We start from the raw sequence: 23,280 nt of genomic DNA, 5'->3' as shown, positions 1-23,280 counted from the left end.
GCCTTTCTCAGCCATCAGCTTTCAACAAAAATATCTTCATTTGTGTTCCGAAGATGAACGAAGGTGTTACGGGTGGCCAACGACATGAGGGTGAGTAATTAATGAAATAATTTTCATTTTTGGGTAAACTAACCCTTTAAGCTTTGTATTTAAACTGGGTCATTAATGTAGTAGAATGTAATGATAATAATGTAATATTATTTTTGAATTTGGTGCCTTCTATACTGAGAAAAGACAGAAAGTGTATTTTTGGATTTAAGACAATAACTCCCAGAATGCACTTGCTTCGCTTTCTACAAGGCCACTCCCAAAGCCACTGCGATTGGATTACTGGATAACTTGCCCACCGTGGCACCGGCCCTACCGTTGTTCATTTAGTTCAGTTAGATAACTGAACGTGTCTGTTCAATATAATGTGTGTGAGCTGAGCGAGTGTCACGGCACAAATACTGTAGGAGTCAGATTACATTAATCACGAGTGAAGGGCTGAGCAGAGCACGTTCATTTAAATATACTACCGGATTTCTACCGATACAAAGCCGTATGCACAATCACGGAAGTAACCCTTTAAGTAGCTTTTATAAACATGCTTTAGAAAAAAAAAAAACATTACTGGTGTGTATCATAAAACCAAAACAATGGTACTGACTTATTTTTAAGATATGTCATTACAAGTTGCTTTTAGTTTAAACAGCTCAAACATGCATTTTATTCTGGGACTGTCTGGGAAACTGGGGGTTTATGTATTTAATCTCAATTTATTAACCCATTTCTTTGCTGTTGACATTTGATGATCCCAATCAACCATAAATGACTTTAGATAACCATCTCATTTGTTTATTTTGTTTTAAGAATGTTGATATTTCATCCTATGCAATCCAGGCAGAACAGCTGAAAGTTTATTTGAGATGTGCCCTTTACCGTACAGCCGTGAATTTGCATTTCCTTTACCCTGAGGTTTATTCATTTCACTTTTGGTGTGAAAGGGCCTTTACAGGTGCCAAAAATAAAACCTTTGTTTTGATTTTTGTAATTAAAAAACAAAGAAGCAAGCCCTGGGGCCTGTACCGTGATGGTAGTTAAACAAACTCATTAGTTTCGAATTGACAAAACCAAACCAATCAATTCAGGCTTTTTTGGTACCATGATGCTGATCATCAGCTTTCTCTGTCAACTCAGGCTTTGATCCTGAGCTTAGGAGCTGTGACATCAGTAGTGAACAGCCAATCACATGCTGTGGATCAGTGCAGCTGAGATTCATTTCTCACGAGAGAAGCAGTGAGATTAATTTTTCACTTCTGCAGAATATTACATGATTGAAAAATAGTACAAATTTAAACAAATTTACACAGCAAAAAGAAAAGAGCTGTTTATGAAAGTTATGAAGTTAGTTTAGTTGATATATAGAGAGAATTGAACATTTAAGCTCAGTAAGCTTCTTTTTAAATAGTTTTATTTATTAATTTTAAAGCGTATTTATATGACTTTATATAGGCTATTTATATTAATTTTAACAAATAATGATTGATTAAAGGTAGGGTAAGTGTTATTTCAAAACCGTTTTAGAAAAAGGACTCAGGCCGAGTGGAATAAACTTGTAGCCAATCAGCAGGTAAGGGGTGTGTCTACTATTGATGGTGAGAAGAGCGCTCGCTCTCGCTCTGTGCACGTCATTATTCAAAACACACGAGTCACGCATGACAGAAATTAGCCGAGAACTAGCCTAATATATGCTGGCTTTTGCTTCACTATGCTCGTGTGTCATGTTCGCTTATTTGTCCATTTGCGCTCATATTGTGGTGGCTCGCTTCAGCGATGATAAAGACCTGTTCATTTCCACACCGTATGGAGCATCTAAATCTCCTCCCTGTGTGCTTCAAGCATCAGCTCACAAAATGTATCCAACAAGTAAGATACTACACTCCTAATATATGTTTGTTTTCTCTTTTCATGTTCTATATAACCCTTATCCGGTCATAATTGTAATATGTTGTTAGCTGCTGCACTATTGTGCTTGTTTACTATCGAGTTGTTCATGGGAACGGTTTGTGTTTTTGTGATCGCTATAACTCTAATCTGGTCATAATTGTAATATTTTGTTAGCTGGATTGTCGGCTCGTGTACTATTGAGTTGTTTATGAGAACGTTTTTTGTTTTTTTGATGGAAGGGGTGACTTTTTCATTGAATATTTGACCTGGATTAGTTACACAGAATCTGCCATAGTCGTTGCCTGGGTTAAGTATGTGTGGGGCGGAGATATCAAAATAGGGGCGAGACCCTTTTTGGGGGTAGGGGCGTGTTTGTTTTTATTTGAAATATCAACAATGGTTACCATAAAGCACTTACCCCACCTTTAACTAAAATGATAAATTAGTAATTGATTAAGGGTATAATAATTACATAAATTATATCTAAATCATTCAAAATTATTATTATTATAAATGAGCATTGTTAAAAGCCAGACACTTTAGTCTCTATTTATTTATTTATTTTTTTGCTATGTAGTTCCCTTTAATTTGGAGTAGAAACAGAGGGAGTGACTTTATTGCATTAGAGGTGTGTCACTACTCACAGCTGATTGGTCCAATTTCAGTTTGCGATCTCGTCCAGAACATAACCTGCCCTGGAGCAGGTTAGCCGTGGAACTTAACTTGCTATGGCGATGAACATAACTAAAAGCCAAACCACTTTAATGGTACCTAAAACCCAGGCTTGGCACAAACTAAGCATAAAAATATCTGGCTAGCCAGCTAAACTGGGTTCATGGTATAGGCCCCAGGTCAGAAAAAGTAATGCAAAAGTAACGTAACAAATTACTATCCATAAAAGTAACTAAGGAATGCAATTAGGGAGTAATGTAACATTGCAACAGATTACTTTTAAAAGCAACTTTCCCCAAAACTGTCCATATAGCTAGCAATGCTCAAATTCCCCGATCCAATCATATTCCAAAGGACGGAATTAAATCCTGGCCTTTTTAAATCCTTTTTTTTTTTTACTTAAAAGTTTAAGTCAACCAGTTGCAGTTTTCTCAACTTGGGGTCAATAGTTGTAGAAAACTTGTTTGAGTTATCTCAACTTTTTTCATGTTAAATAGTTGAATGAACTTTAAAAACTGAATTTGTCATACAAAAAAAAAGTTCGATTTTTTTTTTTTTTTTTTTTACAGTGTACAGTTTTCTCATTCCAGAAGCGGTTTCACTCTGCACCCCTATATGAAAGACCATCACACCATCTGTTTCATGGCAACTAAACTACTGTGGTTACAGCCTTGCATTTGTAAATATGATTATTTATGTCACATCTATCACTTTGTTCATGTATTGGTAATATTTGAGGCATCATAAGAACAGGGAAAACATGTTAGAATTGTTAAGTGTATTCTTGTCTAACCTTTACTGCTGGGAACTTTTTCATTTTCTTTTCTTTCTTTTTTTGTCTGATGATGCCCTTGAAAATGGCTGAAATATCACACATTTAAATCAATTTATGATTTCTTTAGAGTGAGTGTTGTAACTTTGTCCAAGTTACATGATCTTTGTATTTTTTTGGTTGTACCTCTTTTGATTGTAGAGCACCTGTTTTTAACTTTTATTTTTTGTATACACTTTTCATTTTTATTCAGCTTTGAATTGCATTCATGTTCACAGTGCTTAGGAAGTAGTGCAGGTTGGTGTGGCCTAGAGGACATTTTTAGTAGGCAAAGAGGATCCTGGTGGGTGTTGTCAGCTAATTTAGAGGGCTGTCAGTGTATGACTGATATAATGGGTAATGTGCACCGCACAAAGAGGTTACGTACCAAGAGACATGACAGGCAATCTTTCTCTACTTTCTTTTTCCCTTTTTTCAGAAACCTTTTGATGCTCAGTGAGTTACATCCGTAATTTTAGCCTTGTTAAGGTTGGGTTAGCATATGATGGCTCGAGAGATCATATAATCATCTGGAGGTTGTTTCAGTGAGAATGCTCTTATTTCACACCTGCCAAGCATCAAAAATCTCCCACTCACAGAGTTTTGTGTTTTGTGGGCTATTTACGCCATATGGAGTTGAGCATTTGTCTAAATCAGATGCTTAAAGATGCTTGTTTTGTGTTTATTTCAGCTGCAGAGGCTAAAGCGTTCACTGTCCTTCAAGACCAAGAGTCTTCGCAGCAAAAGCGCTGATAATTTTTTTCAACGGCCGATTGAGGATATGAAGTTTCAAACCGAACTGCTCTCGGATGTCAGCAGCAGCACAGGTCATCTGAGCACCATCGGTGTGTCTGTCTCAGCCTCCCCAGCGATTTCCCTTCCTCCACCACCCCCTCCGCTGCCCACCGTCATCCCGGGCAACCTGCCCATCACAATCTGTTCTCCATCCCGTGCCCCCCGCCAGACGGACCCCAATGCACACACCTTTCTAGAGCACATCTTCAAGAAACCCCACTTCTGTGACATCTGCAACCACATGATTGTAGGTAAGGAGATACGTTTTATCTTTATATACTGATGACAGGCTCAATAGTCTCATTAAACAGGAAACACACAAACAAAGCTGTGTTTGTTTAGAAAGGGGAGCATATTTTGATCCCTAACATAATGATTATAGATTAGACGACTGAATCCATAATGCAGAATATTGTATTACCATCTGTCATCTGGCCACCAGACAATAATGTTTTGTTACTATAGACGACGCCAACACACAATGATTTGGCCATTTAGGGAACAGTGAACAATGATAGAGTGGCACAACATAATGAGTTAAAGACTCCATAGAGATACAAATCGAATTATTGGCTGTTATTCAATGTCTGTTAGCTTTGAGGTCATATGTGAGTGCACTTCTGAAAGATTCAAATCTTGTACCACTGTTCAAAGGTTTGAGGTTGGTAAGATTTTTTTAATGCTTTTGAAAAAGTCTCACCAAAAGACTTATTAATGTATAAGTTCAATATTAATGTATTTTAAAATGTAATTTATTCATGTGACGTCAAAGCTGAGCAACCACTATGCCAATAAATCATTCTAATATGGGGATTTGGTGCTTAAAGGGGTGATGAATTGAGAAATCAACTTTCCCTTGAGCCTTTAATATATAAAAGGTCATGGAAATATAAGAATATCCTGTAAGTTTCTGAGCTGAAAACTTCCTTGTTAGTCAAAGAAAAGCTTTTATAGACACCAGGCCCAGAAAACGTGAGCTAAACAAGCAATAAAAATGGCGAAGATAGCAAGATGATCATTTGTAAACAAGACACTGGTCGACACTGGATTTGTAGACATGTTGAGATTAAAACACAATGCTGTGCCTTCTATATTGGATCCGACAGGAATAGTGCAGCACACTTACAGTATGTGAGTAAAACGTGTTTTTTATATGTGATGGTATTGCATTGTAATAGATCTTATTGATTATGTGTACGTGTCTAACAGAACATTCCTTAGCACGCTGTCACAGGCTGGAGAATCCTTTATTTGTTGTTTCATTGTGATTCAGGATCAGACTCGGACATGTATGGGCCAGGGCTTGAAAAACACGAGGTCCCGGGGCTATGCGTTTTCCAGACGGGGTACCAAAACGTAAGCACGTCGGCAGGCCGGTGAATCTTAAATAGTGAAATAACATTATTTTCTTGATCTGCGCTGCACTGAAAACCCTAATAAGTTGATTGAACTCAATTGATTTGAGTAAACTCGTATTTAAGTAAACTTTTTTTACTTTTACTTTTGTTCTGATGTTTTTGTAGCTTGTTTTATGTTCAGAGTTGATCTGTTTATCGGATTTAAAATAATAATAATTTTATTGTCACCATTGTAGAGATTCATACACGGATTCTTGATGTCTGTGCATGTCTAATTCATGCCATAGATTTAAACATTTTGTGCACAAACATAAAATAATAAATTTTTCAATTACCACAAGAGTAAAGAATCTCATGGAAATTTGTATTAATATTTCATTAGACTCTGCATGAGATCAGGGATTCTGCCAATACATGAAGATGTTATCATCGGCAATGATTAAACAACATCACTTGATGATATTTTCTCTTGACTTTGTGTTCCTTCCCAAATGTGTCTCACAAACACAAAACAGCCAGAGAAACATTATATTATAATATTATACAGTCAAGGGTCCAGAGCCCAACTAAAGCAAACATTTATCTCCATCATGGTGACTTCCAACGAAACTATTATTTTCATTAAAACAGAAATAAAGTCAGTCTGGTTAGTTATAAGTTAGTTCACATATTATTATTATTATGTTTAGTAACTTATGTTTGATAAATACTTTTTCGAGATCCCTGTCAGTGAATCATTCCGGTTGCCGCTTTCAGAACAGTCCCTCACATAAACTGACAGAGGAGCAGAAGCTCTTTAAATATGCAAATCATATCCAATCCTAACCGTGGCCATTACTTTCAAGTCTCCAGTGTGGCAAGCCTATCAAAACCGAGCGTTCTGTAGAGAGCCTCAAAACCAGTGTAGAAAATAGCCTAGGCTATTACCTATTAGTTATGATGTTTTTGAATGTAAAAACCCAGCAAACATCATTAGTTGACCTCAGACAACAGTATATATATATATATATATATATATATATATATATAAAAAAACCTTTTAATAAACATTTTGTATTATTATTATCAATATTGAAAAACCGTTGTGCTGCTTAATATTTTTGTGGAAACAATTTTTTTTTCAGGATTCTTCAAAAGTATTAATTAGAACTAGATTGTACTAGAACTGTGTAAATGTCTTTAATGTCACTTTCGACCAGTTTAATACATCCTAAAAAAAGTTTAAAGATTAATGTTAATTAAAAACACATCTTACTGACCCCAAACAAATATAAATATATAAGTATTATATTATCACAAAACATGTTTCTGTAGGGCTGTGTCTATTTAAACAAAAAGATTCTATTATTTTAATAGAAGCCTGTCAAAATAGGACAGATAAGTTGCTTAATGTGAAGTCTTTAAGCCTCTTCCAAACTCAACTCTTACAATGTGTTTGGTAAATGTGTTCTAACATTTTTTTTCTCTCCGAAATGTAAATGACAGTAAGACACAATCAAATCCCATTGAGGTGTTCTACAGCCAATTCAAAGTTTCATGACCCATATTTATGCATCTGTCAACTGGATTTGAGTCTATTCAGTTTCAAACAGCTGGGTGGTTTTAATATAAAGATGTGTACTTGTGTGTGGTGTTTAAAGGCATATGTGCCCAGCTAAGCATGAGGGTATTTGTGGGGTTATCCTAATAGAAGGCAACAAGGGGTTGTTGTGGCTCAGCTTTGAATTTGTGTATGTGTGTGGTGAGGCAGACAGATGTGAACAAAACACACACCCACACACAATATTTTGCTATATATATATATATATATATATATATATATATATATATATATATATATATATATATATATATATATATATATATATATATATATATATATATATATATATATATATATATATAATATATATCAAACGTATATTAAATAGTGTTCTGTGTCTTTGTATGTAAATGTGCAGAGAGAGAGGGAGAGCGAGAGAGTCTTGTCTGTTTGTGGCTGGCATATGGGTCTGTAAGGCCTCATCACTTCTTTAGCTCACTAACACTCCCTCAGAAGAGCACACTAATGAGGGCTGGGCTCCAAATCCGGTCCTGGCACATCCTCATGAAAAGGACATCAAGAGGCCAAATGATGCATTTCAAATCTTTGTAGTAAATGTAGAGAAACCTGAGCTTGTGCAGCATTACATGAGGAATGATCTGTCAGTTCATTATCCCACAGCATTTTGATTACTGCCATGCAGGATGGTGAATTTTATGAAATTGGAAAAAATATTTTAGAAAACAAAACATAGTGAGTGGAAGGTATAGTTCTTCTGCTTGTGTGTTGACGAGGCTCGACAAACAAGCACAATTTCTTCTGCTGCGTGTGTCGAGTGTCAATTTCCTTCTCTGACTAATGGGTCATTACTAAATAACTAACCATGAAATCTCCACATGTGGATCGAATATCAGGACACCTGTGTATGACCTGAATCTCTATAGGTAGACCAGTTACCTGTTCACGTGTGTTTGACCCAAATCTCTACAAGTTGATTAAATATGAGCCCACATGTCGCTGACCCAAATCTCAGCATTTGGATCAGATATCAGGACACTGGAATTAACTTGGTTTCAGCATCACGTTCCTGTTTTCCATGTTCGTTTGTGTTAGCCAATATTTGAGCTGTAGATACAGAGACCTGACAGTTGCTATGTTGTTTAGTTCCTAATTTTCCTATTGTTAAACTCCTAACAGTACACCTTGATTAAATAGTATTTATTTATGTGTGTGTCATTAACTTGGGCCAATTTTATGTTTTTAGGTTTTGCTATCATCATAATTTCTTCTTATTCACTTTGTTACTGTATTGTTTTACAATATTTGTTTTACTTTGTTTTATTGTCTTTGTTCTCAGAATCAGACCAAAATAATCCTTCATGAAATATGATTTATTTAAAATATGATTTATTTTAACAGTGAAATATTTATTTTGTGAAAATTATTTATATAAAATCACACCACAACAAACTAATTTGCCACTTTTTAGTTAGGCTTTATTTAGTTTAATTTTATTGTGGATAATTTTTAAGCTGTAATTTAGGTCAAAATATTTTTCACATAATTTACATGACATTCTGGTGGCATATATTTTAACTGTTGGACATAGTCATAGATATATTCAGGAGTGTGGTTGTGCAAACTGTGTCTTTTCTAAAAGGCCAAAATGGAAGAAACACCCACTCAGACGTGTGGGTAAAATCTAAAAGATAATTCATGTTTTAATGGTCAACTGTGCAGCTGTAAAGATATTTAATGACGTGCATTTCTTTCAGATCAAGATTTTTACAAGTGTGTTCTGTGTTAATAATTCTAGGTATTGAGTCTATTGCAAAATGTCAGTCAGCAATTTACAAAGCAGTTTCTGGATCAGAGAGCAACACGTTTTTCATGCTGATGTTCTCTCATGTTTGGATGGAGCAGAGGCATCTATTTCTGAAGACACAGAAACCATGCTGTATATCAAAGTATAAAAGGAGGCTTAGCATATTGGGAATATGGTTTGCTGTCTGTGTGGGTGGATTCCCATTCCATTGGGCAACTGATGACATTAACAACATTGAAATTAGGTCCACATAACATCTCATACAGTTTTTGCAAGTGTTTTTGAATAATGAAATCATTTTTCTCCTAAAGTCCTAAAATAATGAGTATTACCAGTATTACCTTTTTACCCCAGAAAAAAAATACTAGACACATAAATACCCAACCATTAAACACATCAAAGATGCATTAAAGATTTTTTCAGAGGCTGAAGTGATCAGCACAGGGATGCATGAGAGAGTCTGGACCGAGCATGTGATGTTTGATTAATCGATGGATAGCTGGAAGCAGCTTGTTGTAGCAGACAGGGGCAAATGAGCCCTGTGACAGAGTCATTCTCACAACAGCGGGACCTGATGTTTTCACCCTATTAATCATTTCACATTCATATTTCATTTGAACAATATTCTCAGTTATCCTTTTAAATCTTAAAACCACTCAAAACTAGAAAATATATTCGTTTTTACCATTTAATCTTGTGCAGTTAAATAAATAGTTCACCCAAAAATGCAGAACACAAAAGATGTGTCAGTGTGTTTTTCTTTTCTTTTCTTTCATACAATAGATGTCAATGTGGTCAATTGTTATTTTGTACCCCGTTGACTTTAATTGTAAGGACAAAAAACAGACACTTTTTTTTTCCTTTCAAAATTCTTCTCTTCCACAGAGGAAAGAAAGTCATACAGGTTTGGAACGACATGAGTAAATGATCAGAGGGTTTTCCTTTTTGGGTGAATTTAGGTGAATTGGGTGCTTTTGGCTGCTTTAAGGCTGTTACATTGCAGTGTTCAGAGAGACATATTTGTTTTAAAAATCAACATCTATGAACCTCGAATGAGCTGTAAATAATGTCATGTTGACTTACAATTTTATTTTTATGATACATGGAATAATTGTAATGCAAGAGGGATTCTCTCCTGTAATTTTTTTAGCTTGCCAAGGGGGAGCAGGCAAGGTGTTCGGTAAGTCTGTTCTGTTTGATGATAAATTTAACTCTTTAGAAACTGAATCAAAATAAGTTAACTCCCCCAACCCACCCTCTCCCTGCTTCTGCGCTCATAATGACTTGTTCGGCAATCTCAGGAAATGCATATGATGAAGTAGCTCCTCAATGCTAGATAGAATTTAGATTAGATTGGTCAATATCAAGCCCCGGGGGATTGAGGGGATTGTTTGTGTCTTATTTCTTGTTACTGCCAAAATTATATAGATTAAGTTATTCTGTGTGTGCTGTTATTTTCCAGAGCTTTGCTATGCATGCTGTTGTAACACTGAACAAAATTATAAACGCAACAGTTTTGTTTTTGCCCTCATTTTTCATGAGCGGATCTAAGACTTTTTCTATGTACAAAGAAGGCCCATTTCTCTCAAATATTGTTCACAAATCTGTTTAAATCTGTGTTAGTGAGCATTTCTCCTTTGCCGAGATAATCCATCCACCTCACAGGTGTGGCATATCAAGATGGTGGTTAGACAGCATGATTATTGCACAGGTGTGTCTTAGACTAGCCACAATAAAAGGCCATTTTAGAGTGGACTATCATGGCAAAGGATAAGTGCTCACTAACACAAATTTAGACAGATTTGTGAACAATATTTGAAAGAAATAGGCCTTTTGTGTACTTTTGTGTTGAGTTTTTAATTTTGTTCAGTGCATATACATGTCTATAAACGATAGTCGTTGAAAGGTACACTGTGTAACTTTTTGTTGTTGTTGTTAAAAATGTTCAAAATTGATACGAGTGAGGACATCATAAATCCATCTTCCGAACTGTGTTTTTGCCTTATCCTGAATCACACATGTCTATAATAAGTATTTCTATTTTGACTATTTTAGACCCGGCGGGGCAACAATCACTGTGGAGTATTCCAGTACCTGCGTGACATGTTATATAAATAAACAGGGAGAAGTAGCTCCAGCTACAGTGTTCTTCCGCAAGACACACGCAGTTCTGTTTATTAACCGCTAGACTGCCAAAAGTTACAGTGTACCTTTTAAAGTTAATGAAAACAGCTACTGTGTGTGCTGAGATATAGTATACAACTGGAAGAGACATAGATTTTTACCAATAGGTGATTTTATTCCCAATATTTAAATGCTGCTTGCTCTTGGGAAGCAGCTGGAAAGATGACTTTAACACACTATTGTTTCAGTAATCAGTATTTATTATCTCACCGCAATAAAATCTGATTGTTTATCCTGCATGAGGCAGCTTTTTAATTTCTGCAAGCAATTAGGCCTGAATAAATCTTCATTACCTAAAGATCATTAAAGTGATTCATCATTTGTGATGGGAAGTAGCCGGGTTTTTTGGTTAATAAAACATTTAGTACTAGCTGTAAGAAAAAAAGTATAATTTTAATATTATTGTAATAATTTAATATTTCAATATACAACTCCCTGAGTTATCATAATACGACGAGTCAGAGATATTTATGGATTAAAGGATTTTATTATTTTATGGCACGAGTGTTGTTACTAGAAAGAAACAGAGAATGGATGTTAACATGCTGTCCCTTGGTGAATTTATCATTTTGTTTACAATTTGTATGCAGCTTCAGAGTTTCACTGCTTACACATAATGACTTTTGAGGGGTAGATTTACATTCCCTGCTTTCGAATGAACAAATGTTATGAACAAAATATTGATAGCAGGCAAAGCACACATGCATTGCTACTTCTGTTCTTTATCCTTGCTCTATGTCCCTCTATAAACCATCTATATCAATAAAACCATGTCTCTGAATAAATGTCCTGTGCACCAGGTGTGGTGATATCAAAAGCTGAAACTGAGCAAATAGAAGACCAGGAACAAAGGGCATTTCACACAGAACAGGTTTTTTCCTCATTCCACTGCACTACCTTTCCATTGTTTGTCAATGTAAACGTGCTAGACATCTTAAACCGTTGTGCTCATGTGTCGCATCTTGTGCATAACATGGCATTCTGAAAAACGCGGTGCTCAAGTTAAAAGTTAAAAATCCATTGACTTTCACATAGCAACCACTCAAAGTACCTTAGCAACCACATAACGGGATGGATGGATATAGATTGATAAAGTGAGTCTCAACGGATTAGAAATAGTATATAGAATGGAAGTTGAATTAAGTTGAATGGGCTGCAGTGTGTTCATATTTTAATTTTGTCTCGGCTCATCTGAACATACAGTCAATGAAAGTCAATGGGAGTTTTGGTCGTCATATTTTGTCTCGGCTCATCTCAACATACGGTCAATGAAAGTCAATGGGAGTTTTGGTCGTCATATTAAAGTTGGAGAAAAAGCACAAGCCTTTTTGTTCCACTGATGCACTCTGTGTGAAACAGCCCTAAGATTCCTATTTGATAATAAGAGTGTTGTTTTATTAGATAACTTCTTGTAGATCGCTTTTCAAACTTTTTTTTTACGCTTGCTATTGTTTGTCTACTGCTGTTTTTGTTCAGCTTAGCAATAGCATTAACACCTGCATTTTCCAGTAGTACTAATAAGTTGGATTCTGCAAGTGTTTCTGGGACTGTGAATCTAAAATTTGATGATCTGCTCATAAGGGATCTTCATTTTTGGCAAACGAAATGTAGGCCTGAATGATGACCATCGACCTGAACACTTGCAGAATTGCACCCTTGCAATGCTTCAATAAGAATATACAAACTTTTGTTTGGAATTAAATAGTAATATGCTAATTAAGAATTAATAGTGGATGAAAAGGAACAAGCTGTTGGTCTTGATTATAGAATTTCACAGCAAAACTACATGTGGGAATTTCTTATTTGTACCTGTATTAATTAATAACTTTTTGTTTTGCAGTAATATAACATTGTTTTGTACAAATAGCCTTTATGTTCAATAAGTTTGCTCTCAGAAGACTTTTAAACCATATATTAACCCAATATGACTTTGACTGCTAGGCACCAATGCTAAGCTGGGCCTCCGGTGCAAAGCCTGCAAGATGGGCATCCACCACAAGTGCCTGGATGGAGTTGGACAGCAGAGATGCATGGGGAAATTGGTGAGATTTTTTTTTAACTTTTTGAATTGAGTATTTGTTTCCCCTCACTTTGTTTGTTTTGTTGATATTTGGTTAAAGGCAGGGTAGGTGATTTGTTCAGATTTTTTTTTATTTTTATACTGGTTGAAGGTCACATCCTTATAGTAATCACTATGTTAAGTGGTCTAAATGTATTATAAGTGTATATATATATCATCTGTGGAAAGTGTAGCTTATAAAATGTTTGTCCAATCATTGCCCTTGTACCGACGACACCACCGTGTTTCATGCTACGCAGAGTTGTAGACAGACGTCAGTCACTGAGCACCGCAAGCAAAACATCAGCCACCTTTTACAGTTCCCCCAGAAATAAAACAACAAGCTTGTTCACGACACTACTACTATAATTTGTAAGAGATGGAAATCAGTGACATTATACACAAAGCGAATTTTTGCGTTTGAGTGGCAACACTATCAATGCTGAAAAAAATCTGCAGTAGTAAGGTTGGTGGTACAGGTCAGAGCTCTTTAAGTTGTTTATGTTCATTATCAGTGTAATGTTATGTGCTTTGAGGCATGTTCAACGTCGTGTCTTATGGCGCTTTTGCCCCCTGCTGTATGTGTTTATGTGATTTGGAGGGTGGTGGAATCTTTCAAAGCTAGCTTGCTATTGCTAGCATCTCTGAAAATCGCCTACCCTACATTTAATCTTGGAAATTTAATGTGGAACTAAAGTATTTTCATTACTTTTAAAGTTACTAAAATTCATGTTCATTTTTTGCTCAGGTTGGCCAATGTTTGGTTGTAGACATGAGATAACAGATACTGTTGCAAAGAAAACACTTGCAGTCTCTCCACTAACGCTGAAACCAGCTCCATACTTTGCATTTGTAATACCACTTTCCTGTTGTTACTTTCTGGCAGTTGTTGAAGATTTGTAGCGTGTGAGTGTTAAGATATGTTACTCTTGACAGTGTTATTTTTGGTGATTTTGAAGGTGTGATTCATCAGTCTGTCTTTTCCTTCTGTGAATTGCTGCGTGAGTATGAATGTTAATGATTCTCTGGTGTGTACTAGTGAAAGTGAGAGAGAGGAAGGATGTGATAGTTGATACGGAATATCAAGATGCATCATGTAAACACCTCTGTGCTTTACTGAGGGGACCCACGAGTCACGACTCTTTTGGGAAATTCACACGCCCCACACACACACACGGGAAAAATGGCAAAACAGGAAAGAGTGTGCTAAAATTTCCATTGGTTTTCCCATGGTTTCACTGCAATACCAGAGTGAATCAGGTTTCTCAGAGAATGAGTGACTCACCATGAGAAAAAGTTCAGTTTTCTCAAAAAACTACAACTGTTTTGTATCTAATTACAATTAAAAAAAAATACTTATTTATACTTCTGTGATAAAATCTGTCAAATAACGATTTAATTAATACTGAGATTAATATACATATATACATATTATATTTACATATACAAACATACACACACATACATATATATACACAAACACATATATACATATATAATATATATATACATATACACACATATACATATAATATATAAATACACACACACATACATTATATATATATATATATATATATATATATATATATATATATATATATATATATATATATATATATATATATGTATGTGTGTGTGTGTGTGTGTGTATATGTATATTTATATATAATATGTATGTGTGTGTATATGTATATATAATATGTATATGTGTGTATATGTATATATAATATGTATATGTGTGTATATGTATAATACATACACACATACATATTATATATACATATACACACATACATTGTATATGTAAGTAGAATTTTCATTTTGGATACACAAAATTACTAACCCCAACTATGTTTTTGATAGAAGGCTCTTATGCTCACCAAGCATTAAAAATCCAGTAAATCAGTAATATTTTGAAGTATTATTACAGTATTATCTGACTAGTATTAGATAATATAAATAAAATGTAATTTATTCCTGTGATGGAATAATTTATTCATTTATATATTCATCACAGGAATAAATTTATTCATTTATTATTATATATTTATATATAAACATTTAAAGGTGGGGTAAGGGCTATCTGGTAACCATTGTTGGTATTCCAAATCACCAAAACAAACACGCCCCTACCCCCAAAAGGGTCCCGCTCCTATTTTGATAGCGCCGCCCCACACATACGGAAACCAAGAGGCATCAACGAATCTCTGTGTATCTGATCCAGGTCGAATATTCAATGAAAAAGTCAACCCTTCTATCACAAAAACACAAATATTACAACGACATATTACAATTATGACAAGATTAGAGTCATAGCGATCACAAAATCACAAACTGTTCTCATGAACAACTCTATAGCACGAGCCGACAGTCCAACTAACGACATATTACAATTATGACAAGAATAGAGATAGCGATCAAACTGTTCTCATGAACAACTCTATAGAACACAAGCATGACAATCCAGCTAATGACATATTACAATTATGACTGGATAAGGGTAATATAGATCATGAAAAGAGGAAGCAAACATATATTAGGAGAACAGTATCTTACTTGTCGGAGACATTGTGTGAGCTGATGCTTGAAGCACACAGTGTGGAAATGAACGGGTCTTTATCATCGCTGAAGTGAGCCACAATATGATCGCTAATGGACTAAAAAGTGAACATGACACACGAGCATGGTCAAGCAGCATATATTAGGCTAGTTCTCGGCTAATTTCTGTCATGCGTGACTCGTGTGTTTTGAATAATGACGTGCACAGAGCGAGAGCGAGCGCTCTTCTCACCATCAATAGTAGACACGCCCCTTACCTGCTGATTGGCTACAAGTTTATTCCACTCGACCCGTGTCCTTTTTCTAAAACCGTTTTGAAATAACACATACCCCACCTTAAAATATATATAACATTTATATTTAATATATAAATATATAAAACATTTTCCATATTTTTTTGCATAATTTTTTACACTGTCTAAAACACTCAGTTGTGTGAAGTATGTTTTGATGCTTGACATTACCAGTGTGGTAATAGCGCTTGATTTGCATAAGGGGTGAATTTAAAATTCTGCCAGGAAAACAAAATTTATATAACTAATTAGCTTTGAGGTATAAACCTTGCAGTTTTATTGTACAGTGCCCTCTTATATAGCTCTGGGAAAAATTAAGAGACCACTTAACATTGATTTTCAGTGTTAAGTGGTCTCTTAATTTTTTTCAGAGCTGTATGTGTAAATATCATAGACATTTTGATTTTCCATTTTCATGACCCCTTTAAAAGGCATTATGAGACATTAAAGAAAAACATTTTGCATTTGTTAGCATGATTACAGTTGTTCATTGATAATTAACCAGGTTAAAGTCATAAAACACTACAGTAGGAACAGCTGAAAGTAAAAACAAACTAAAGAACTTTGGGTATAATCCCCTTTGTCCAATGTTTTTTATTCTTAGAACCAAGCACTTTTGATACTAGTACTCTACCATGAGATCATCAACACAGGAAGTGGAAAAAATGCTGTGCTTGTACTTCAGACTGTTTGGCAGGTTTGAGTCTCCTGATGATGTAGTGGGCTCTCACAGATGGAAAATATAGCTGTGGGGGGTCAGGATTAAAAAGAGAACAACTCCCCACAGGATTCGGCTCTAATTCTACTTTTGCTCTAAAGTGGACAAGTTGCTATTTTCATACTCTGTTTATTTCTCTTGGCTTGAATGATCAGTGAGAACCTTTGAAAAGCATTTGTAGCTCAAAAGAGTGTTTTACTACCAGCTTGACGTGAGCTGAGTCCTGATTGTTAGTCAACCATTAAAACCCCCATTATGTGCAAGTGGTGTAGATATTATTGTTCTTTTGGTTGATTAAGCAGATGAATCATGGACGTTTTTCGGTTGAGTCAGTTCTTTATTTTGGGCACTCTCAGACATGGTGCACTTTTGTTAGATACATTTATTAGTGTCTACTTCAGCATCTACTACTTGAACATGTCTCTTTCATGTCTCTTTACATGAGTGAGCTCTTGGAGAAATGTGACGTAGTGGCACTGGAGAGCTTCTCTCTGGGTTCGAGTGGTACTTAAATTAGTCCCCAATCCCAGTCATGGCTAACGAAGAAATCTTCAAAGCAGATTTGTGATGCTGATTGCTAGACACCCTGCCTGGACTAAACACAACAAATACAAATAAGGGCATAGTGAGGCAGGTTGCTTTCTTAGGGTATGTGTGTGCCTGGATGCTAATTATAATGCTGTAAGTGCTTGTTCTTTTTAACCACTGAATGTCGGGGTAAATGTTGGCTTAAAGGTATATAATCATTCAAATAAATGTAAAAAGCTTTAATCAAATTAATTTGTCTCATGAAACAATAATTTATAAAATGTGTGTATGAGAAAGACGACAAATGCTATCAGACCGATACTGGATTAATCATTAAAGAGGTGTAACCTTTTAAAGGTACACAATGTACATTTTTTTGAAGTAAAATATCTATAAACCAGTTTGCAACAAGTTTCACAGCATCGGCTGAGTGAACGCACAGAGTAACGTCATAACATCATTTTAAACACACTTAAACCTTAAGCCTAGTTCACACTGGCCGATTTTGAGTCGCCGACAGATTTTGCGAAATCGCCGTCAAATGCCCGAAATCATAGGCAAATTGGTGCTCGATTACGCAAGTGACAATCACGCAGTGTGAATAATCAAAGACGCGATCAGAGAGTGTCACCGACAAGTCGCCGACGGCCATGAGATATTTGGCATGCTAAATATCTGGACCTGTCAGCGATTCAAACTCCTGCTGTGTGAACAGCGTTCTGACTGAAACTTACATCCGCGATTACCGACAGCCGATGAAAGAGCAATATAGAGGGCGGCGGGAGGTTCAGGGAGGAGTTATAGAGCAAAATATATCAGTATTTTAATAGATATATTTACAATTCTATCAAACAGAAACAAAGATCAAACATTTGCACGCCCAGCCGCAGCAGCAGCACATTACAAAATTATTAATTTACCTCAAACTGTCTTTGCAGAACACAATCCTGGCTCCCTCTGTCTCTCCAACAATTTGTCCGCCATAATCTTTTTTCTTTTTCTCCACAAATCAGCGCACATACAATTTGAAGCACAATTTGTGCAGTTTATCATTTTTAATAACAATTCCAAGTATCGCGCGAGAACTCCGGTCTGACGCACGTGTGATCTTGCATTGTTTACTTGTCACATCACACGTGTAGTTGGGAAACGTAGTTTGCGCACCGGAGAGAGAGAGTTGTCAGCGATTCTTACTCTTGTTAAGTCATGCAGCATGAACTCCTCTGTCATCAAACCATTGTGTAGTGTGAACACAGCAGTGACTGAATGATACGCCAGATAGTCATGCAGTGTGAAAAGAGCAGTGACCCGACGAGTTTAAAACCGTGCAGTCTGAACTAGGCTTTACACTCACCTAAAGGATTATTAGGAACACCTGTGCAATTTCTCATTAATGCAATTATCTAATCAATTATCTAATCAACCAATCACATGGCAGTTGCTTCAGTGCATTTAGGGGTGTGGTCCTGGTCAAGACAATCTCCTAAACTCCAAACTGAATGTCAGAATGGGAAAGAAAAGGGATTTAAGCAATTTTGAGCATGGCATGGTTGTTGGTGCCAGATAGGCCAGTCTGAGTATTTCACCATTTTTGTGAAACAGCATTTTCATTTACCATATACAAAGAATGGTGTGAAAATGGAAAAACATCCAGTATGCGGCAGTCCTGTGGGCGAAAATGCCTTGTTGATGCTAGAGGTCAGAGAAGAAATGGCTGACTGATTCAAGCTGATGTGAAGCCACAACATGTACAACCTTGAGGCGGATGGGCTACAACAGCAGAAGACCCCATCTTCTGTTGAGACATTCAGATGGTAGAGACAGAATTTGGCATAAACAGAATGAGAACATTGATCCATCATGCCTTGTTACCACTCTGCAGGCTGGTGGTGGTGGTGTAATGGAGTGGGGGATGTTTTCTTGGCACACTTTAGGCCTCTTAGTTCCAATTGGGGATCATTTAAATGCCACAGCCTACCTGAGCATTGTTTCTAACCATGTCCATCCCTTTATGACCACCATGTACCCATCCTCTGATGGCTACTTCCAGCAGGATAATGCACCATGTCACAAAGCTCGAATCATTTCAAATTAGTTTCTTGAACATGACAATAAGTTTACTAAAATGGCCCCCACAGTCACCAGATCTCAACCCAATAGAGCATCTTTGGGATGTGGTGGAACGGGAGCTTCGTGCCCTGGATGTGCATCCAACAAATCTCCATCAACTTTAAGATGCTATCCTATCAATATGGGCCAACATTTCTAAAGAATGCTTTCAGCACCTTGTTGAATCAATGCCACATAGAATTAAGGCAGTTCTAAAGGTGAAAGGGGGTCAAACACAGTATTAGTATGGTGCTCCTGATAATCCTTTAGGTGAGTGTATATCTAATATGTTAAACAGAGCTGCGTTATCTCATACTCATGACCAGAAAAGCGGAAATGGCGCCAACGACCGTGTCCTGTCATAATAAAAGTCCTGATGCTCGCAAAGCGAGTGTTTGCGTAACCATTGCACCAGTGGCCGTGCTCAGCTCCACAACACTCGTTCATGCTCTCCTTCATACTACAGTAACGTTAATAACCGCATCCATAAACAATGTTTTCTGCCCGAGTCCTATCCCAATTCTTTTCCACTGGCTGTGAGGTGAAGACCACATGTCCCAAGATTCTGAGCTCAAATTATGCCTTTGTTTTGAATAGTAGGCGCCCTATAGCGGATGGAAAAATGACATAGTGCAACTTTAAAACATGATTTATCAGACAGGACGCAAATGTATATGATCTGAAATGGATTAGAGTAACCAAACCATCATTAAATAATTAAGGCATGTTTTTCCACACAGGTTTTCATAAAATAAACACAAGAAAGAATTATATATATTTATTTTCATTCATATGCACTTACCGGTATATAATAATACATAATAAGCACCATTATTTATGTATCTTTTTTTTTTACTAAAACTTTCTAATCCATGGGAAGTAATGCTATGCAGAGACTTTTGTAGACATTTTGTAGTGATAATGCAAATTAATTGTTGAAAATTAAATGGTGTTTAATTGTAAAATTAAATTAAAATTAAAATTTAATCACTAATAAGTCATAGTTCAAACACCATTTAATCTCTAAGAGTATTATAACACTAATAACACAAAACCATTGTATCTGAGTCTATCTGAAATCAGCTCAAGCTAAAATACCACTGAAAGAAACAAAAATGCCCTATAGGTATGTGTTTATATTGTGCTATTTTGTGATTTGTTTACATTATTTTATTTTGGGTTATTGTTTTATAACAGCCAACAGTTTACAATAACAGTTGTTTACATTGAGAATAATTGGTGTTTAGATAATTGATTCAGGTATTTACTATTTAGAATAAATAAATTGTATTTGTTTAGTTATAACTAATTCTGGGTATAAAAAGTGAATTAATAAAATAATAAAATCCACTGATTCTGTCTGTGTGATTGCAGCCCAAAGGTTTTCGGAGGTATTCTAGCTCCCCTCTGCTGATTCAGGAACAATTTGGCTGCATTAGGGAGGTTATGCCTATTGGTGAGCAATTTGTTAAATCTTTTTTTTTTTTTGTTGCTTAATATGACATAGCATTACCAGCCTGATCCTGTTCACTGAAATATTCACTTGTAATATTTTGACGTATCTTTTGTTTTTTCTTAGCCTGTTGCAGTAAAGTTGACCCCGTGTATGAGACTCTGAGGTTTGGAACCTCTCTGGCACAAAAGACCAAGCGGACCAGTGGATCGGAGTCACCACAGAGAAACTCTGTAAGAAACACTTATTCACTTGTATCTAATTTTTTTGTCATAACTTACATTATTCTAATTAGTGTTTTGAAATAAAAAAAAAATAAAAATGACATAAATCAGGTCTGGGTCTGTTTGAATGGATGCAACACTTGTGTGTTTGTTGTGTGTACTGGTTTGACCTACATTATGAGGACCCTAAAAGTGCTTGGCAGTATAACAGTTCAAACTGAAGGGTGTAAAAGGTCTAAAGTAGCCTGGATGCCAGCAGAACTCAGCCCCACCCACAACATTTGAGCTTGGGCAGTTCGGTCTGGAGTTGATCCATAGAGGAGTAATTATTCCCAAACAGAAACTGTTTCGACCAGTCAAATTATCAGGGCGAGCTTTAGATGATGACGGACAGATGATAAACAGTAACGTAATCATCCATGTCATCAAAGGCGCTTGGATTATATTTGTTTGAAATCCTAAACGGAGAGCTTGTTTGTATACGCATTCACCTTCACTATTTCTCTCTGAAATAATGATCGTGTTGGTAAGTAACTGTGTATCCTTAAAATCTTCTTTTTTTTTTTTTTACAACACCGGCAAAGATCGTTTATTCTAGCGCGCGAGCAGACAGAGTTGCCAAGTTTTTACAACAAAACCCGCCAACTACTAGCCCTAAACAATAGCTTTTCGGGCTGGTTCTCCGGAAAAAAATGGCGTTTGGGGGATAAAATGTGTGTTATTTTGGCAAGGTTGCCTGCTAAAATTCGCATTCATGGGTCTATATATCACATAATTGTCGCTTCCACCCGCATACATGGAAAACAACTCGCGGAAAAAAACGCGGACTTGGCAGCACAGTGCAGTTGAGCTCTGTTGACATTTGACAACTAGCGTAATGTCTCACTTCGATGCTCTGATTGGTTGTAGGTCTATCCAATTTATGTAGTTCCTGGTTCGGTTGAAACACGCCCCATAATCACAGCCCAATGGAGCAGTTTCAGACTCATATTCTGACTAGAATTGAGTATGACCACGTCAGGCTAGGTCTAAAGGTGCACCGTGGGAAAAGAAGCATTTGACTTTATTCTCCTTTAAACCCCTAGATGGCACAAATTCAGCCCAGCACTTTTCTTAACAACGACAATGCAAATAGAAATTTGGCTGATCCTTGATGTAATCGCAGACAGTAACGCAAACTTGAGGTCTGTGCTTGCAATTTTGATCTAATATCTAATGTTTTTTTAAAATGCTGTAGATTTATATACCAGTTGTACTACTCTAAATGTTATGTAGCTAATGAAAATATACAAAAGGAAGTGTATTTTTTTAAATGAATTTAATTAATTTAATGACAGTATATTTATTGAACAACAACAACAAAAAATCATCAAAATAAATAGAAAATACTACAAACTTTGCTAAAGCTGTTGTTTTGTTTTGAACAAGTATTTACGTTGATATTACTCTAGCTAAAGTATTTGTATGTGGGGTAAAAGGCCCACCTTGCCACCTTATCATTTTATAAGATCTTTAAACAAAACACTTATACAGGTCCTTCTAAAAAAAATAGCATATGTAATAAAAGTTCATTATTTTCCATAATGTAATGATAAAAATTAAACTTTCATATATTTTAGATTCATTGCACTCCAACTGAAATATTTCAGGTCTTTTATTGTTTTAATACTGATTATTTTGGCATACAGCTCATGAAAACCCAAAATCTCAAAAAAGTAGCATACAATAAAAAGGTTCTCTAAATGAGCTATTAACCTAATCATCTGAATCAACTAATTAACTCTAAACACCTGCAAAAGATTCCTGAGGCTTTTAAAAACTCCCAGCCTGGTTCATTACTCAAAACCGCAATCATGGGTAAGACTGCCGACCCTGTCCAGAAGGCCATCGTTGACACTGGACTGTTGCTCAGTGGTCCAAAGTACTTTTTTCGGATGAAAGCAAATTTTGCATGTCATTCGGAAATCAAGGTGCCAGAGTCTGGAGGAAGACTTGGGAGAAGGAAATGCCAAAATGCCTGAAGTCCAGTGTCAAGTGCCCACAGTCAGTGATGGTCTGGGGTGCCATGTCAGCTGCTGGTGTTGGTCCACTGTGTTTTATCAAGGGCAGGGTCAATGCAGCTAGCTATCAGGAGATTTTGGAGCACTTCATGCTTCCATCTGCTGAAAAGCTTTATGGAGATGAAGATTTGGTTTTTCAGCACGACCTGGCACCTGC

General features: G+C 36.1%; 1 protein-coding gene across 2 annotated transcripts in view; it reads left to right on the top strand.

The window, feature by feature from the left end:
* The window catches only part of stac (SH3 and cysteine rich domain), a 41,571-nt gene that overhangs the window by 5,316 nt on the left and 12,975 nt on the right, over nt 1–23,280 (top strand). The window contains exons 2-6 of one of the 2 annotated variants that reach the window (XM_067455501.1): nt 4,104–4,458; nt 10,084–10,113; nt 13,059–13,159; nt 20,761–20,842; nt 20,966–21,072. In XM_067455501.1, coding sequence (XP_067311602.1) covers nt 4,104–4,458; nt 10,084–10,113; nt 13,059–13,159; nt 20,761–20,842; nt 20,966–21,072 — 675 coding nt within the window. The remainder of the gene's footprint in view (nt 1–4,103; nt 4,459–10,083; nt 10,114–13,058; nt 13,160–20,760; nt 20,843–20,965; nt 21,073–23,280) is intronic. The other variant, XM_067455502.1, reaches the window with a different exon arrangement.

This window comes from Pseudorasbora parva, chromosome 10 (assembly GCF_024679245.1).
Source record: "Pseudorasbora parva isolate DD20220531a chromosome 10, ASM2467924v1, whole genome shotgun sequence".
In the NCBI taxonomy this organism is placed as follows: domain Eukaryota; kingdom Metazoa; phylum Chordata; class Actinopteri; order Cypriniformes; family Gobionidae; genus Pseudorasbora; species Pseudorasbora parva.
Note: the sequence above shows the minus strand (reverse complement) of the source record. Positions and strands in the feature narration are given on the sequence as shown.